The 18367-nt window shown below is 51.4% G+C and overlaps 1 protein-coding gene across 1 annotated transcript in view; it reads right to left on the bottom strand.

Annotated features, from left to right (window-relative positions):
• LOC115078384 overlaps nucleotides 1-18367 on the bottom strand; it is a 187186-nt gene that overhangs the window by 145894 nt on the left and 22925 nt on the right. Inside the window, exons 15-21 of the mRNA XM_029581292.1 lie at nucleotides 7398-7547; nucleotides 6344-6469; nucleotides 4846-4960; nucleotides 4347-4509; nucleotides 2960-3185; nucleotides 2027-2153; nucleotides 1446-1567 (exon numbers count right to left, since the gene is read on the bottom strand). Of these exons, the coding sequence (XP_029437152.1) occupies nucleotides 1446-1567; nucleotides 2027-2153; nucleotides 2960-3185; nucleotides 4347-4509; nucleotides 4846-4960; nucleotides 6344-6469; nucleotides 7398-7547 (1029 nt within the window). The remainder of the gene's footprint in view (nucleotides 1-1445; nucleotides 1568-2026; nucleotides 2154-2959; nucleotides 3186-4346; nucleotides 4510-4845; nucleotides 4961-6343; nucleotides 6470-7397; nucleotides 7548-18367) is intronic.

The raw sequence follows: 18367 nt of genomic DNA, 5'->3' as shown, positions 1-18367 counted from the left end.
TGCACACAGTCAGCATCCACAGGGAGTAGCAGAACAGGAACAAACAGTCAGCATCTGCAGGAAGTCACAGAACAGCGACACACACATTCAGTATCTGCAGGTTGTCACAAAGCAGAGGCACACAAGGTCAGCATCTGCAAGGAGTTGCAGAACACACACACACACACACACACACACAGTCAGCAATCCACAGGGAGTCATGGAACAGAGATGCACACAGTCAGAATCGACAGGGATTTGCAGAACAGAAACACACAGTCAGCATCCACAGGGAGTCACCAGAGACACACACAGTCAGCATCCACAGGGAGTCGCAGAACAGAGACACACATTCAGCTTTCACAGGGAGTCGCAGAACAGACACACAGTCAGCATCCACAGGGAGTCACAGAACAGAGACACACAGTCAGCTTTCACAGGAACTCGCAGAACAGAGACACACAGTCAGCATCCACAGGGAGTCATAGAACAGGAATACACAGTCAACATTCACAGGGAGTCGCAGAACAGGAATACACAGTCAACATCAACACATAGCAGCAGAGAAGAGACACACACAGTCAGCATCCACAGGGAGTCGCAGAACAGGAATACACAGTCAGCATCCAAAGGGAGTTGCAGAACAGAGACACACACAGTCAGCATCCACAGGGACTCGCAGAACAGAGACACACACAGTCAGCATCCACAGGGAGTCGCAGAACAGAGACACACATTCAGCTTTCACAGGGAGTTGCAGAACAGAGACACAGAGTCAGCTTTCACAGGAACTCGCAGAACAGAGACAAACAGTCAGCATCCACAGGGAGTCGTAGAACAGGAATACACAGTCAACATCCACAGGGAGTCGCAGAACAGGAATACACAGTCAGCATCAACAGATAGCAGCAGAGAAGAGACACACACAGTCAGCATCCACAGGGAGTCGCAGTACAGAGACACATAGTCAGCATCCACAGGGAGTCGCAGAACAGAGACACACAGTCAGCATCCACAGGGAGTCGCAGAACAGAGACACACAGTCAGCATCCACAGGGAGTCGTAGAACAGGAATACACAGTCAGCATCCACAGGGAGTCGTAGAACAGGAATACACAGTCAGCATCCACAGGGAGTCACAGAGCAGAGACACACACAGACAGCAGCCATTGGCTATTACTACACAGGGCCTTTATTTCCCAGTCATGATGACTTGATCTTGTTCTGAAATCTGGGAGCCCTACGGTTGAAGCTGAGGTTGTTAGAACCTGAGCTCTGGGCTTGGACTCTCTCAGGGTGGATTCTTTGTGGCCGATGCTGAAGATTAGGGGTTTCTGACCTCACAACAGGTGTCTATGACATCACAAAAGCAGTCAGCAACAGCCAATCAGATTCCAGTTTTTGGTTCCTTTTGGTGCTGCCAGTGGTGGTCCCTGGAAGGAGGTGAGTGATCCACGGTTACTAACCCGGACAAGGAGGGCTTTGATCAAGGTGTCTGTCCGGCCTCGCTCTGGCACCACCGTCTGCTGTCCAGCACAGGTTTCCCGGGTACTCAGAGCCTCAGTGCTGACAGTCAGGTTCACCTCCCCTGGGGGAAAGGGAGAGGGAGAGACAGCAGCATTTCAGAGACATCCCTTTCCCATCCTCCAGAGAGCACAAACAAATGATCAAACTCACCACCGAGATTCAGGGGTACCATTACCGTCTGGGGACTTTGGGGAGAGCTGCATCTTGCACCTTCATTCACATGGGGGCACTGTGGGGCTACTGCTGAGATTGGGGAGGAATCAGTGGAAGGTGGGGATGAGGATTGAGTGGTGTTTGACAGCTGAACTGATGGACATTCTCCTGCATGTGAGAGTAGGGCACAGGGGAAGAGACAGACTCGTCCAGCATGAGGGAAGGGTCAATGGGAGTTCACAGAGTAATCATAGAGTGCCACTGTCGTGGGGGGTGAGGGAAGGATGTGATGAGGTCACAGTGTTGCTGCCTGTGGGGGGGAGGCAGTGTACGGTCATCCATGCCCTCACGTCCCTGCCCATCTCACCCAGCGTCGTAGCTGTGATGTTCCAGGAGAAAGTTGCAGAGCCATCGGAGCAGAGACAGCTGGAATAGGAACAGGTGGGACACAGAGACACCAGGAAGTCTGAGGAGTCTCCTAGAGTAACTTGGACCTGCAAAGAATCCAACAGTGTGAGGTCAGGAGACTGGTGACCTGTGTCGTGCCGCTCTCATGATGCACTATGTAAGGCAACTGCACTCACAGTCTTCCCCTCACCTTGATGCAGGGCATCAGCTAGTGGGAATTTGCTGTACCATAGGCCAAGTGACCCTAGGGTCAATACCTGTCCCATTTCATGATGCACTGGGTCAGTCAACTGGAGGTTGCTGTACCATAGGCCAAGTGACCCTAGGGTCATTACCTGTCCCTTTTCATGATGCACTGGGTCAGTCAGCTGGAGGTTGCTGTACCATAGGCCAAGTGACCCTAGGGTCATTACCTGTCCCTTTTCATGATGCACTGGGTCAGTCGGCTGGAGGTTGCTGTACCATAGGCCAAGTGACCCTAGGGTCAATACCTGTCCCTTTTCATGATGCACTGGGTCAGTCGGCTGGAGGTTGCTGTACCACAGGTCAGGTGACCCTAGGGTCATTACCTGTCCCTTTTCATGATGCACTGGGTCAATCGGCTGGAGGTTGCTTTACCATAGGCCAAGTGACCCTAGGGTCATTACCTGTCCCTTTTCATGATGCACTGGGTCAGTCAGCTGGAGGTTGCTGTACCATAGGCCAAGTGACCCTAGGGTCATTACCTGTCCCTTTTTATGATGCACTGGGTCAGTCGGCTGGAGGTTGCTGTACCATAGGCCAAGTGACCCTAGGGTCATTACCTGTCCCTTTTTATGATGCACTGGGTCAGTCGGCTGGAGGTTGCTGTACCATAGGTCAGGTGACCCTGTGGTGATATCCTGTCCCTCACCTTGATGCAGTTGTGCAGGTAGTTGAACACGGTGGCTATTATGGTGGCGATCTCCCCTCTGACCACGGAGTATGGCAGTGTCACTTCCACGAAGAAGGGTTTAAAGACTGTGAGAGTTGCTGTTGGTGAAAGCCCAAAGCCGATATCTGCCGTGCAGAACATGGAGGCCTTCCACTCCGTGATGGTGTCAGGGACGGTGAGCACAGCTGATTTTTTACCGGAGATACTAACAAAAAAATACACAACATAGAAATACCAGAGAGATCCAACCAGGCAGAGAATGTCCCACAATTACTGGACTAAACCCGGGCTCTGTCCCTGTTTCTGTAATCTCAGATGAGCTGCTTTATCTCCCTGGGCTTCACTTCTAAACGTTTTGTACATATTGGAATAAGTAAACAACTCTGGATATTTCTCTGAGAAGAGGGAAGAAAGTGAGATGAGATCCCATCTCATGGTCTGAGGGCTCTTACCCCACTGGGATGAGACCCCCCATCTCCAGGTCTGAGGGCTCTTACCCCACTGAGATGAGATCCCATCTCCAGGTCTGAGGGCACTTACCCCACTGAGATGAGACCCCCCCATCTCCAGGTCTGAGGGCTCTTACCCTACTGGGTCATGATCCCATCTTCAGATCTGAGGGCTCGTACCCCACCAAGTTAAGATCCCCTATCCAGGTCTGAGGGCTCTTACCCCACTGAGATGAGACCCCCATCTCCAGGTCTGAGGGCTCTTACCCCACTGAGATGAGACCCCCATCTCCAGGTCTGAAGGCTCTTACCCCACCAGGATGAGATCCCATCTCCAGGTCTGAGGGTTCTTACCCTACTGAGATGAGACCCCCCCATCTCCAGGTCTGAGGGCTCTTACCCTACTGGGACATGATCCCATCTTCAGATCTGAGGGCCCCTACCCCACCAAGATAAGATCCCCTATCCAGGACTGAAGGCTTGTACCCTACCTGAATTATATCCCATTTCTAGGTCTGAGGGCACTTACCCCGCTGGGATGAGATCCCATCTCCAGGTCTGAAGGCTGTTATCCTACTGGGATGAGATCCCATCTCTGGATCTGAGGGCTCTTACCCCACTGAGATGAGATCCCATCTCCAGGTCTGAGGGCAGTTATCCCACCAGGATGAGATCCCATATCCAGGTCTGAGGGCTCTTACCCCACTGAGATGAGATCCCATCTCCAGGTCTGAGGGCACTTACCCCACTGGGATGAGAGCCCATCTCCAGATCTGAGGGCAGTTATCCCACCAGGGTGAGATCCCATATCCAGGTCTGAGGGCTCTTACCCCACTGAGATGAGGCCCCCATCTCCAGGTCTGAAGGCTCTTACCATACCAAAATGAGATCCCATCTCCAGGTCTGAGGGCACTTACCCCACTGGGATGAGATCCCATATCCAGGTCTCAGGAAAGTAGGTCCGCACTCTCTCCTGGATGGAGGAGCTGGGCTGGGTCTGTGTTGTAACCATCGTTGTCCTGAATGGCATCGTGGCCATTGTTGAAGGTTGGGATGTAGTGGTGGTCATAGGCCAAGTCCCTGTAGAAAGTGCATGCATTATTGCTTCCCATTCACAGCGCAGCAGGGAGCCCATCATGAACAACCTCCCTCATGGAAATTCAGAACTTGACTGGAATGAGTTTCACTTCTGGTGCAATACCATAGCTCTCAGTTGAGCTCTAGCTTTCCTCTGTTCTTATCTCCCTTCACCACCTGCCCTGAGAGGCCGCTCCATGCATCCACCACTCTACTTGTGAAGAAATATTTTCCATTTGGAACTTCATAAAGTGATCTCTCCTTCTAGACTATTCTTTCCTGCAGGGATCAGGGGCACCCTGGATCCAGCTCTTTTATCCCGAGCTCAAACTGACCTACCTTCCAAGATCAACGTGGTGGTTGTGTGCGTTGTGGACGTGATGTACGGGGGACAAGTGACTGAACCACTGCTCTTTTTCACATCACGGTTAGTAAAAAGTTTTAAACCCATTTCCTGAATTAGAAGGAAAAGAGAAACCAGAAAAGGGAAACAAAAATCAGTGACAGGAAGAAGCAGTGAAGCAATTGGGTAAAAAGGAGTCCTCCTTATATTGCTGACACCTCATTATAGCATTGTGGCTATATAGTGCTGTCACTTTGTGGGGCTGGGGGTGTATAGTGCTGTCACCTTGTTGTAGGAATGGGGTATAGTGCTGTCACTTTGTGGGGCTGTGAGTGTATAGTGCTGTCACCTTGTTGTAGGAATGGGGTATAGTGCTGTCACGTTGTATGGCTGGGGGTATAGTGCTGTCACATTGTTGTAGGAATGGGGTATAGTGCTATCACATTGTTGTAGGAATGGGGTATAGTGCTGTCACGTTGTATGGCTGGGGGTATAGTGCTGTCACATTGTTGTAGGAATGGGGTATAGTGCTGTCACATTGTTGTAGGAATGAGGGTATAGTGCTGTCACCTTGTAGGAATGGGGGTATAGTGCTGTCACTTTGTATGGCTGGGGATATAGTGCTGTCACCTTGTTGTAAGAATGGGTGTATAGTGCTGTCACATTGTTGTAGGAATGGGGGTATAGTGCTGTCACATTGTATGGCTGGGGGTATAGTGCTGTCACCTTGTTGTAAGAATGGGGTTATAGTGCTGTCACATTGTTGTAGGAATGAGGATATAGTGCTGTCACTTTGTATGGCTGGGGGTATAGTGCTGTCACCTTGTTGTAAGAATGGGTGTATAGTGCTGTCACCTTGTTGTAGGAATGGGGGTATAGTGCTGTCACTTTGTATGGCTAGGGGTATAGTGCTATAACCTTGTTGTAAGAATGGGTGTATAGTGCTATCACCTTGTTGTAGGAATGGGGGTATAGTGCTGTCACTTTGTATTGCTGGGGGTATAGTGCTGTCACATTGTTGTAAGAATGAGGGTATAGTGCTGTCACATTGTTGTAGGAATGAGGGTATAGTGCTGTCACTTTGTATGGCTGGGGGTATAGTGCTGTCATGTTGTAAGAATGGGTGTATAGTGCTGTCACCTTGTTGTAAGAATGGGTGTATAGTGCTGTCACTTTGTTGTAGGAATGGGGGTATAGTGCTCTCATCTTGGTGTAGGGCTGGAAGGTGTATAGTGCTGTCACTTTGTATGGCTGGGGGTATAATGCTGTCACCTTGTTGTAGGAATGGGGGTATAGTGCTGTCACTTTGTATGGTTGGGGGTATATAGTGCTGTCACCTTGTTGTAGTGCGAGGGGTGTATAGTGCTGTCACATTGTTGTAGGGCGAGGGGTGTATAGTGCTGAAAGGTGATGGATAACTTGAGAATGGGACACAGTGTTGGGAAGGAGAGAAGGGTCAGAGGGGAACTGGCAGAGTAAAGATGGAGTTGATACCTTGAAGAGGCTGAAGACGTCCACCCAGGATGCATGCCAGGCTGAGCCCCAGCAGGGATCGGGCACGTACTCGTCCACCTGCCAGGGGTACCAGCCTCGGCTCAGTAACGGGAACAGCCCATAAATCTGTAAGAAAAGAGGAAGAGCAAGGCATGACAGGAAATCTTCTGCCCTCCCCACCTCTCTGTCCCCATCGTGTCTCTTCCTCCCCTTCACCTTCCCTCACTCTCTTTACCTTGCATTTCTAGAAATCTCCCGTTCCTACAGGGCTTTGTATCCAAAACTCTGCTGCTCCACTCTTTTCCCATTCTTTGTTGCATGGACCATATTTCTGCTGTTTTACTTGACTTCATTGGCTTCCTGTCTCTTGGAGGATAAGGTTTAAGATCCTTATGCTGGTTTCCAAGGCTTTACATGGCCTGGCACCCCCTGTATCTTCTCTTCCATCCTACTCGGTGCCTCCGCTCAACTACTGAAACTCTTGTGCAAATCCCCTCACTCAAGCAAACCAACCCTTAATGCGTGCCTGAGCCAATGCAAGAGAATAATTGCTGTCAAAAACATTTTTTTGTGAAGTCTTAGACGGACTATATTATATTTTCTGAGGACAAATTTTTATCCTAAAGAAACTTGTAAATTTAGATCAGCATTTAGGCCATCTGGATGTACAGTTTTCACTCTGTAGATCCAACGTTGTTCGAGTTTCAATAATTGCAGATCACGATTTCCTCCTCGCCAGTGACAATAACGAGAGGAAGGGAGGGAGGGATTTTAGTGATGTCAGAGAGGAAGACACCACACACCTTAGCAACGTTTTGGATGTGTAGAGAAGGCGAGAGAGGCACCAAATACGACCTCCAAGGTTAAGGGGTTGAGGTATGGAGGAGGAGGAGGAGGAGAGGGAGGAGAGGAGCCCTGCATTCCTTAAGCAGCCTCGCTCCCAAGTTCCCTCTCTTCCTCCATCCTGTTTGTCTCTCTCCCTTTCTTCCTCTCTTCCATTTTGTATTTCTCTCTCCCTGCCTCTCTCTTTGCCTCTTACCCCCTGGACACTCACCGTCTCGCTGGACAGTTCGGCCTCCGGTTGAGCCAAGAGGACACTCTGATCCACAGCTCGGACAGCACACAGAGAGCGTGGGGCCGCTTGCAGCCTCAGATCCACCTTCTGACCTGGAAGCTGCTGCTCCTCGGAAAACTTCAGAGAGACCTGGAAGAGAAAGTAACGAATGCATTGCTTCCACAATCTCTCACCATTGTCCACAAGACCATTGTTTCCACAATCTCTCACCATTATCCACAAGACCATACTTAATCAGCACTCGCTCGACCCATTACGTCTACACACTTCCAAAAGACCTCAAAGAGAAGTCTATAAAAGTACCCTCTTCACCCCCACTCCCAAATCCACAACTCGTATATCCACCAGGGTCCGCGCCTTCTCCACAGCAGGGCCCTCCATCTGGAATACCATGCCCCCTGACCTCAGACAGGAACCCTGCTTACTGACCTTTAAGAAAAAACTCAAAACCTGGCTGTTCCATCACGCCTTCTCTTAACCTCCTACACCTTCCACACCCTCTCTCTTCCACCCCTCCTAAACCCCTAGGACTGGAAAGTCACCACCCCATCCATTTTGGTATCTCTACTTAAGCACGGCTTACGCTGCTATTGCAGCACATTCACTCGTTTATATAAATCTAAATGTATATAATTATCTATTTATCTAGCTACGCCAGTACTATGCTCCAGTGTCCTCTGCATGTGACCCTGACACATACAGTAACTCTCCTCACCTATTAGTTGTTGTAAATCTGTGCTTCCTATTCGCTCAGTTCCCCAAGTTGATACAATACCTTGTTTTTTGTAAGTTCTCTCTTTTCGTTGTTGTTAACCCCCCCCCCCCCCCCCCCAGTTCACTGTAAACCGATGAGATTTGATACTTTGTTCAAGAATGTCGGTATAGAAAAGAGTTAAATAAATAAATAGTGGTTCCTCGTCCTCCTCTGTACTGCAAGTGCTGGAAAGGTCAGCTACGGGGCCCCTCCCAGGTTGCACTGATACAGGTGGTGTCCTCCAGTGCCCTGAAGCCTGTGGGTATACGTTTGTCACTATTAAACACAGATTTCCTCATCATCTGCACCCAATCTGAAGCACAGGAAAGGGCCCTGTGGCTAATATAATGGACTTTAGTGATTGGCCTCCAGAGACTGCAACTCCTGATGAGCTCTGGTCAACATTACCTGGGAACCTTTGAGATTTACAGTCACTCTGAGATTAACATCAATTAGTGGGGATGGCGCTATGCACACAATCTCTCTCCTCTTTCATACACACACACACACTGACACACATTGGCATGCTCTCTCTCACACACGCGCACACACTGACACACATTGGCATGCTCTCTCACACACGCACACACACTCTGACACACATTGGCATGCTCTCTCTCACACACGCGCGCACACACTGACACACACTTGACATGCTCTCTCTCACACACGCACGCACACACTGACACACATTGGCATACTCTCTCTCACACACGTGCACACACACTGACACACATTGGCATGCTCTCTCTCACACACACGCACACACTCTGACAAACATTGACATGCTCTCTCTCACACATGCACACACACTCTGACACACATTGGCATGCTCTCTCTCACACACGCGCACACACTGACACACATTGGCATGCTCTCTCACACACGCACACACACTCTGACACACATTGGCATGCTCTCTCTCACACACGCGCACACACACTGACACACACTTGACATGCTCTCTCTCACACACGCACGCACACACTGACACACATTGGCATGCTCTCTCTCACACACACACGCACACACTGACACACATTGGCATGCTCTCTCACACACGCGCGCACACTCTGACACACATTGGCATGCTCTCTCACACACGCGCACACACACTGACACACATTGGCATGCTCTCTCTCACACACATTGGCATGCTCTCTCACACACGCACACACACTCTGACACACATTGACATGCTCTCTCTCACACATGCACACACACTCTGACAAACATTGGCATCGGGTCACGCTAGAGAGATAACGTTCCTGGATGGAATAAATGATAGCTTTATGGAGCAATTGGTTCAGGAACCGACGAGAGAGAGGGAGCAATTTTAGATCTAATTCTCAGTGGAGCACAGGACTTGGTGAGAGAGGTAACGGTGGTGGGGCCACTTGGCAATAGTGATCATAATATGATCAAATTTGATTTAATGACTGGAAGGGGGACAGTAAGCAAATCCACAGCTCTCGTGCTAAACTTTCAAAAGCGAAACTTTGATAAAATGAGAAAAATTGTTAGAAAAAAACTGAAAGGAGCAGCTACAAAAGTAAAAAGTGTGCAAGAGGCGTGGTCATTGTTAAAAAATACCATTCTAGAAGCACAGTCCAGATGTATTCCACACATTAAGAAAGGAGGAAAGAAGGCAAAACGATTACCGGCATGGTTAAAAGGGGAGGTGAAAGAAGCTATTTTAGCCAAAAGTGTTGCGGTCTCGGTCGCCACGGTGGCGCCCGAGACCTTACCTTCTTCCCGGGTCCCGGGGAGCTGCCGCGTTCCGCGGCCTCAGGACCCCGGCCGCCGCTTCCCCCAGCCGTTTCGGTCCTCCGCGGGCCTGCAGGGCCTTCGGGCGCCATGCGCCGGCTCCCAAGCTGCCGCTGGCGTGCTCTCGCGGCCAGCCCCGCCCCCAGGCGCGCGCGCGCGGCTGACCTCCCGTTTTAAAGGGACCAGCGCGGGAAAACCCGGCTCCTCCCTTCTTTGACGTCAGACGCTGCAGGGCTATTTAAGCCCTGCAGTTCCTTCTCTTCTTTGCCTTGCAACGAGGTTCACTACTTCCGGTAGTTCTAAGTTGCGTTCCTGGATTGCCTGTTACCTGCCTGACTCCGCTTGCCTGCTACCTGCCTTGACCACGGATTACCTGACTCCGCTTGCCTGTTACCTGCCTGACTCCGCTCTGCCTGACTCCGCTTGCCTGCTGCCTGCCTTGACCTCTGATTGCCTGACTCCGCTTGCCTGCTACCTGCCTTGACCACGGTTTGCCTGACTCCGCTTGCCTGTTACCTGCCTGACTCCGCTCTGCCTGACTCCGCTTGCCTGCTGCCTGCCTTGACCTCTGATTGCCTGACTCCGCTTGCCTGTTACCTGCCTGACTCCGCTCTGCCTGACTCCGCTTGCCTGCTACCTGCCTTGACCTCTGATTGCCTGACTCCGCTTGCCTGCTACCTGCCTTGACCACGGTTTGCCTGACTCCGCTTGCCTGTTACCTGCCTGACTCCGCTCTGCCTGACTCCGCTTGCCTGCTACCTGCCTTGACCACGGATTACCTGACTCCGCTTGCCTGTTTCCTGCCTTGACTCCGGTTCGTAGTTTTGACCCTGCTTATCTTCAGCCTGCCCTGACCTCGGTTCGTGACCCCGACTTCTGCTTGCTCGCTGCCTGCCCAGACTCCAGTCCGGATTCCACTCCTGGGTTTCTTCGTTCTCGCCTAAGTCCCAGCGGTCCGGGTCCCTACGGGCTCCTCCTGGGGGGACCTCGGGCTTCCAGGGCGAAGTCTCCTAAGTCCTAGCAACCCGGGCTCCCACAGCTCCTCTGGAGGAGTCTCGGGTTTCCAGGTGAAGATCCTATTGCCCAGTGGGAGTTCTGCCTACCGACTGTTCCCTCGGGCCAGTCGGCCCAAGGATCCACATCCGGATTGTCTCCAGCACAACAGTTTGCAAGGCCATGGATCCGGCAGACCTCGCCGGGCTACAGGCCATTCCGGGTTTGGCCCAGCGGTTGGTTCAGCAACAGCAAGTCCTGGATTCCTTGGCTGCTACAGTAGAGCGGCTGGCGTCTCGCATGGATACCGAGCCGCCCGTGCCCGTTCCAGTACCGGCACCTGTTCCTGCACCACTGGTAACCCTCCAGTCCCCTACGCAGCTCCCAGTGCCCTCTCGCTATGCCGGGGATGCCAAGGCATGTCGAGGGTTCTTAAATCAATGTTATGTGCGCTTTGCACTACTGCCCAACCAGTTTCCTACGGATGGCACCAAGGTGGCGTACATTTTTGCCCTTCTGGACGGACGGGCCCTGAATTGGGCTTCCCCCATGTGGGAGAATAATGAACCTGCACTGGGGGACTTGAATCGCTTTGTGGAAGAGTTCAAAGCGGCCTTTGATGAGCCACTCTGAAGTAGCGGAAGCCTGTCGTGCTGACAGGCTTCCGCTACTTCAGAGTTACTTCAGCTCCGGCAAGGGTCACGGACCTTGGCAGACTACGCTTTGGATTTTCGCACCCTCGCCCACGAGGTAGGCTGGCAGGATGAGGCCCTCCGGGGGGTGTTCCTGGAGGGCTTAGCCGGTCGTATTAAGGATGAGCTAGCGGCTCGGGACCTGCCGGAGACCCTGAGTTCCCTGATTGACTTAGCAGGTCGAATTGATCGGCGTTTGCAGCAGAGGGCGAAAGAGGGGCGCCCTTTCCGACGTTCGACGTCTGTGACTCCCAGGTCCTCGTATTCAAGTTCGGGGTCGCGAGGACCTACATCTTCACCTGCAACTGTCTCTGACGAGCCCATGCAAGTGGGTCGTTCGTCTTTATCACCCGAGGAAAGGCAGCGACGCCGGGACTTAAGACTGTGCCTGTACTGTGGAGGAAAGGGCCATTACCTTGCCCAGTGTAAAGAACGGGCGGAAAACTCCCGCGCCTAGGTGTAAGGGAGGAGTGTCCCCTAGGCTGCCTTAGCGCTGCTCCTCAATGTACTATACCGGTAACCTTGGAATATCCAGGTGGTTCCTTCCTCATGCAAGCCCTAGTTGACTCCGGGGCTGGAGGCAACTTCATTACTAAAGAGTTGGTGCAACAGTTGAATCTCTCTACGCGACCTAGGACTCCTGCCTTGCGGATAACTTCCATTCAGGGTACTCCTTTATCAGGGTGCATCTCCACCGAGACCGTCCCGTTGATTTTGCAGACGGGCTTGTTACACACAGAGGAGATTTCCTTGCTAGTGTTGGAGAGAGCTGTACATCCGGTAGTTCTCGGGTTACCCTGGCTTCAGAAACACTCTCCTGTGATTCGCTGGAAAGATTTTCAGATTATCCAGTGGAGTTCGGAGTGTTTCCAATCTTGTCTCCAAGCGAAAAGATTCCAACGGATTCCGCTGGCCCACACCGTACCGGTATTACCGGCTCCGTATGCTGATTTTCAGGATGTCTTTTCCAAGGAAAAAGCGGAATTGTTACCGCAACACCGACCTTTTGACTGTGCAATAGAGTTGCTTCCAGGTACTACTCCCCCCCGGGGACGAGTTTATCCTTTGTCTCAGCCAGAGACCCGGGCCATGTCCGAATATATCTCCGAGAATCTGGCTAAGGGCTTCATACGCCCTTCCAAGTCTCCCGCCGGAGCAGGTTTCTTTTTTGTTGCCAAAAAGGACGGAGGCTTGCGGCCTTGCATTGATTACCGTGGCCTCAATGCTATCACCAAGAAGAACCAGTACCCGCTTCCCCTCATTCCGGAGTTGTTGGACAGACTCCAAGGAGCCCAAGTCTTCACTAAATTGGACCTCCGCGGCGCATATAATCTGGTTCGAATCCGCCCCGGGGACAAATGGAAGACGGCGTTCAACACCCGGGACGGCCATTATGAATATCTAGTAATGCCGTTTGGACTGTGCAATGCTCCCGCTGTATTCCAGCACTTGATGAATGAGGTTCTGCGAGACTTATTGCATTCCTGCTTGATCGTCTATTTGGACGACGTTCTTATACACTCCCCGGATCTTGCTTCCCATCGGCAACATGTGAGACAAGTACTCCAGATTTTATGAGACCACCATTTGTATGCTAAGTTCGAAAAATGTCTCTTTGAACAAGAGTCATTACCCTTCCTCGGGTTTATAGTGTCTTCTACGGGTTTCCGGATGGACCCCAGCAAGGTATCCGCCATCAGGAAGTGGCCCCGACCTGAGGGGTTAAAAGCATTACAACGCTTTTTGGGGTTTGCTAACTTCTATAGACACTTTATTCCTCAGTACTCTCGCTTGGTGGCACCTTTAACCGCGCTAACTCGGAAAGGGGCAAACACTCGCCTTTGGCCTGAGGGAGCTTGTGAGGCTTTCGAACAATTGAAGAAGGCGTTCCTCCAGGATACCTGTTTACGTCACCCAGATCCAACACGGCCATTCTTTGTCGAGGTCGATGCCTCTAACATTGCTGTAGGAGCGGTCCTCTCACAAGTCTCTAACTCCGGACATCTCCTACCCTGCTCCTATTTTTCTAAGAAGTTCTCCTCAGCCGAGTGCAATTACGGTATTGGGGATAAGGAGTTGCTGGCTGTCAAACTTGCGCTGGAGGAATGGAGACAGTGGTTGGAGGGCTCTCTTCATCCGGTTACAATTTATACAGATCACAAGAACCTGGAGTTCCTTAATCAAGCCCAACGTCTTAATCCTCGACAAGCACGATGGTCCCTTTTCTTTAACCGTTTTAATTTCATTCTGAAGTACCGACCCGCCTTGAAGAATGTACGGGCTGACGCGCTCTCCCGTTATGAACTTCAGGAGGAAAAGGAAGACCTCCCACAACACATTATTGATCCCGCTAAAATCCAGTTAGCTAGTACCACAGTCTCCACCCTAGGACAAGTGGTGGTTTCCCACAAAGACCGAAGAAGGGTGTTAGCTTGGGCCCATGACTCACTTTCAGGGGGTCACGCCGGCAGGAAGAGGACGCTCGACCTGCTTAGCCGCTATTACTGGTGGCCTCGAATGCGACAAGATGTCCGAGTATATGTTGACTCATGCCCAGTATGTGCCCGGCAAAAACCGCCTAGTGGTCGGCCCTGGGGCCTCCTGCAGCCGCTGCCTATTCCCGTGGAACCATGGTCCCACATAGCCACGGACTTTGTAGTGGATCTGCCCCCCTCGGAGGGTAATACGGTGATTTGGGTAACGGTAGACCGTTTTTCTAAGATGATTCGCCTGGTACCCTTGCCTAAGCTGCCCTCTGCACCTGAACTCGCACTCCTGTTCACTACACACGTCTTCCGGGTTCACGGTCTACCACAGAGTATCGTATCGGATCGAGGGCCACAGTTCACGGCTCGTTTTTGGCGTGCCCTTTGCAGAAAATTTGGGGTCCAATTAAATTTATCCACGGCCTTTCACCCCCAGACTAATGGTCAGACGGAGCGCACGAACCGCACTCTTAAAACTTTCCTCCGCAGTTTTATCTCCGAAAAAGGGAATAACTGGACTTCTCTCCTGCCTTGGGCAGAGTTCGCCTACAACAACCATACCCATGCTGCCACAGGACAAACCCCTTTCCAGATTGTGTATGGACGTCACCCAAGGCCTCCTTTGCCGCTTCCTATTTCCATTCCATCGCCTGCTGCCTTAACCACAGCACGTCAAGTGCATCATCTCTGGAAGAGGATTCAACTCAAACTGAACACCGCAGCAAAGAGGTCCCAGCAGTATACCAACCGTCACCGACGACCAGCGCCAGTTTTTTCTGCCAGGTACCAAAGTGTGGTTAAGCACTCGGAACCTCCAACTACCTAACCGCTCTCGTAAGTTGGCTCCTCGATACTGCGGGCCCTTTCAGGTTGCGGAGCGTATTGGTACCGTTTCCTACAGACTGCGCCTCCCGTCTTCACTTCGCATTCATAACGTGTTTCACGTATCTTTGCTGAAACCGGTGGTACTGTCCCGGTACCATCATCCCTCCACAGATGCACTATCATCTCCTACGTCTACTGAGACTACGTATCAGGTACGAGAAGTCTTGGACGTTCGCTTCCATGCCCGTCGCTGGGAATACCTGCTGGCATGGGAGGGGTGTGGCTCCGAGGAGGACTCTTGGGAACCAGCTCGGAACATCTTGGACAAATCATTGCTCACTCAATTTCATCTGGACCATCCCGGGAAACCTGGCCCTCGGCGGAGGGGGCGTAAGAAGGGGGGTACTGTTGCGGTCTCGGTCGCCACGGTGGCGCCCGAGACCTTACCTTCTTCCCGGGTCCCGGGGAGCTGCCGCATTCCGCGGCCTCAGGACCCCAGCCGCCGCTTCCCCCAGCCGTTTCGGTCCTCCGCGGGCCTGCAGGGCCTTCGGGCGCCATGCGCCGGCTCCCAAGCTGCCGCTGGCGTGCTCTTGCGGCCAGCCCTGCCCCCAGGCGCGCGCGCGCGGCTGACCTCCCGTTTTAAAGGGACCAGCGCGGGAAAACCCGGCTCCTCCCTTCTTTGACGTCAGACGCTGCAGGGCTATTTAAGCCCTGCAGTTCCTTCTCTTCTTTGCCTTGCAACGAGGTTCACTACTTCCGGTAGTTCTAAGTTGCGTTCCTGGATTGCCTGTTACCTGCCTGACTCCGCTCTGCCTGACTCCGCTTGCCTGCTACCTGCCTTGACCACGGATTACCTGACTCCGCTTGCCTGTTTCCTGCCTTGACTCCGGTTCGTAGTTTTGACCCTGCTTATCTTCAGCCTGCCCTGACCTCGGTTCGTGACCCCGACTTTTGCTCGCTCGCTGCCTGCCCAGACTCCAGTCTGGATTCCACTCCTGGGTTTCTTCGTTCTCGCCTAAGTCCCAGAGGTCCGGGTCCCTACGGGCTCCTCCTGGGGGGACCTCGGGCTTCCAGGGCGAAGTCTCCTAAGTCCTAGCAACCCGGGCTCCCACAGCTCCTCTGGAGGAGTCTCGGGTTTCCAGGTGAAGATCCTATTGCCCAGTGGGAGTTCTGCCTACCGACTGTTCCCTCGGGCCAGTCGGCCCAAGGATCCACATCCGGATTGTCTCCAGCACAACAAAAAGATCTTCATTCAAAAATTGGAAGAAGGATCCAACAGAAGAAAATAGGATAAAGCATAAACGTTGGCAAGCTAAATGTAAGACATTGATAAAACAGGCTAAGAGAGAATTTGAAAAGAAGTTGGCTGTAGAGGCAAAAACTCACAGTAAAAACTTTTTAAAATATATCCGAAGCAGAAAGCCTGTGAGGGAGTCAGTTGGACCGTTAGATGATCGAAGGGTTAAAGGGGCACTTAGAGAAGATAAGGCCATCGCGGAAAGATTAAATGATTTCTTTGCTTCGGTGTTTACTGAAGAGGATGTTGGGGAGGTACCCGTAATGGAGAAGGTTTTCATGGGTAATGATTCAGATGGACTGAATCAAATCACGGTGAACCTAGAAGATGTGGTAGGCCTAATTGACAAACTGAAGAGTAGTAAATCACCTGGACCGGATGGTATACACCCCAGAGTTCTGAAGGAACTAAAAAATGAAATTTCAGACCTATTAGTAAAAATTTGTAACTTATCATTAAAATCATCCATTGTACCTGAACACTGGAGGATAGCAAATGTAACCTCAATATTTAGAAAGGGCTCCAGGGGCGATCCGGGAAACTACAGACCGGTTAGCCTGACTTCAGTGCCAGGAAAAATAGTGGAAAGTGTTCTAAACATCAAAATCACAGAACATATAGAAAGACATGGTTTAATGGAACAAAGTCAGCTTGGCTTTACCCAGGGCAAGTCTTGCCTCACAAATCTGCTTCACTTTTTTGAAGGAGTTAATAAACATGTGGATAAAGGTGAACTGGTAGATATAGTATACTTGATTTTCAGAAGGCGTTTGACAAAGTTCCTCATGAGAGGCTTCTAGGAAAAGTAAAAAGTCATGGGATAGGTGGCGATGTCCTTTCGTGGATTGCAAACTGGCTAAAAGACAGGAAACAGAGAGTAGGATTAAATGGGCAATTTTCTCAGTGGAAGGGAGTGGGCAGTGGAGTGCCTCAGGGATCTGTATTGGGACCCTTACTTTTCAATATATTTATAAATGATCTGGAAAGAAATACGAGTGAGATAATCAAATTTGCAGATGACACAAAATTGTTCAGAGTAGTTAAATCACAAGCAGATTGTGATAAATTGCAGGAAGACCTTGTGAGACTGGAAAATTGGGCATCCAAATGGCAGATGAAATTTAATGTGGATAAGTGCAAGGTGATGCATATAGGGAAAAATAACCAATGCTATAATTACACAATGTTGGGTTCCATATTAGGTGCTACAACCCAAGAAAGAGATCTAGGTGTCATAGTGGATAACACATTGAAATCGTCGGTACAGTGTGCTGCGGCAGTCAAAAAAGCAAACAGAATGTTGGGAATTATTAGAAAGGGAATGGTGAATAAAACGGAAAATGTCATAATGCCTCTGTATCGCTCCATGGTGAGACCACACCTTGAATACTGTGTACAATTCTGGTCACTAGGGATATGAATCGTGTCCTCGATCGTCTTAACGATCGATTTCGGCTGGGAGGGGGAGGGAATCGTATTGTTGCCGTTTGGGGGGGTAAAATATCGTGAAAAATCGTGGAAAAATCGTGAAAAAATCTAAAAATCGCAAAACCGGCACATTAAAACCCCCTAAAACCCACCCCCGACCCTTTAAATTAAATCCCCCACCCTCCCGAACCCCCCCCCAAATGAGTTAAATAACCTGCGGGTCCAGCGGCGGTCCGGAACGGCAGCGGTCCGGAACGGGCTCCTGCTCCTGAATCTTGTTGTCTTCAGCCGGCGCCATTTTCCAAAATGGCGCCGAAAAATGGCGGCGGCCATAGACGAACACGATTGGACGGCAGGAGGTCCTTCCGGACCCCCGCTGGACTTTTGGCAAGTCTCGTGGGGGTCAGGAGGCCCCCCACAAGCTGGCCAAAAGTTCCTGGAGGTCCAGCGGGGGTCAGGGAGCGATTTCCCGCCGCGAATCTTTTTCGTACGGAAAATGGTGCCGGCAGGAGATCGACTGCAGGAGGTCGTTCAGCGAGGGTTCCGGCACCTCGCTGAACGACCTCCTGCAGTCGATCTCCTGCCGGCGCCATTTTCCGTACGAAAACGATTCGCGGCGGGAAATCGCTCCCTGACCCCCGCTGGACCTCCAGGAACTTTTGGCCAGCTTGTGGGGGGCCTCCTGACCCCCACGAGACTTGCCAAAA

This window comes from Rhinatrema bivittatum, chromosome 16 (genome assembly GCF_901001135.1).
Source record: "Rhinatrema bivittatum chromosome 16, aRhiBiv1.1, whole genome shotgun sequence".
Lineage (NCBI taxonomy): Eukaryota > Metazoa > Chordata > Amphibia > Gymnophiona > Rhinatrematidae > Rhinatrema > Rhinatrema bivittatum.
Note: the sequence above shows the minus strand (reverse complement) of the source record. Positions and strands in the feature narration are given on the sequence as shown.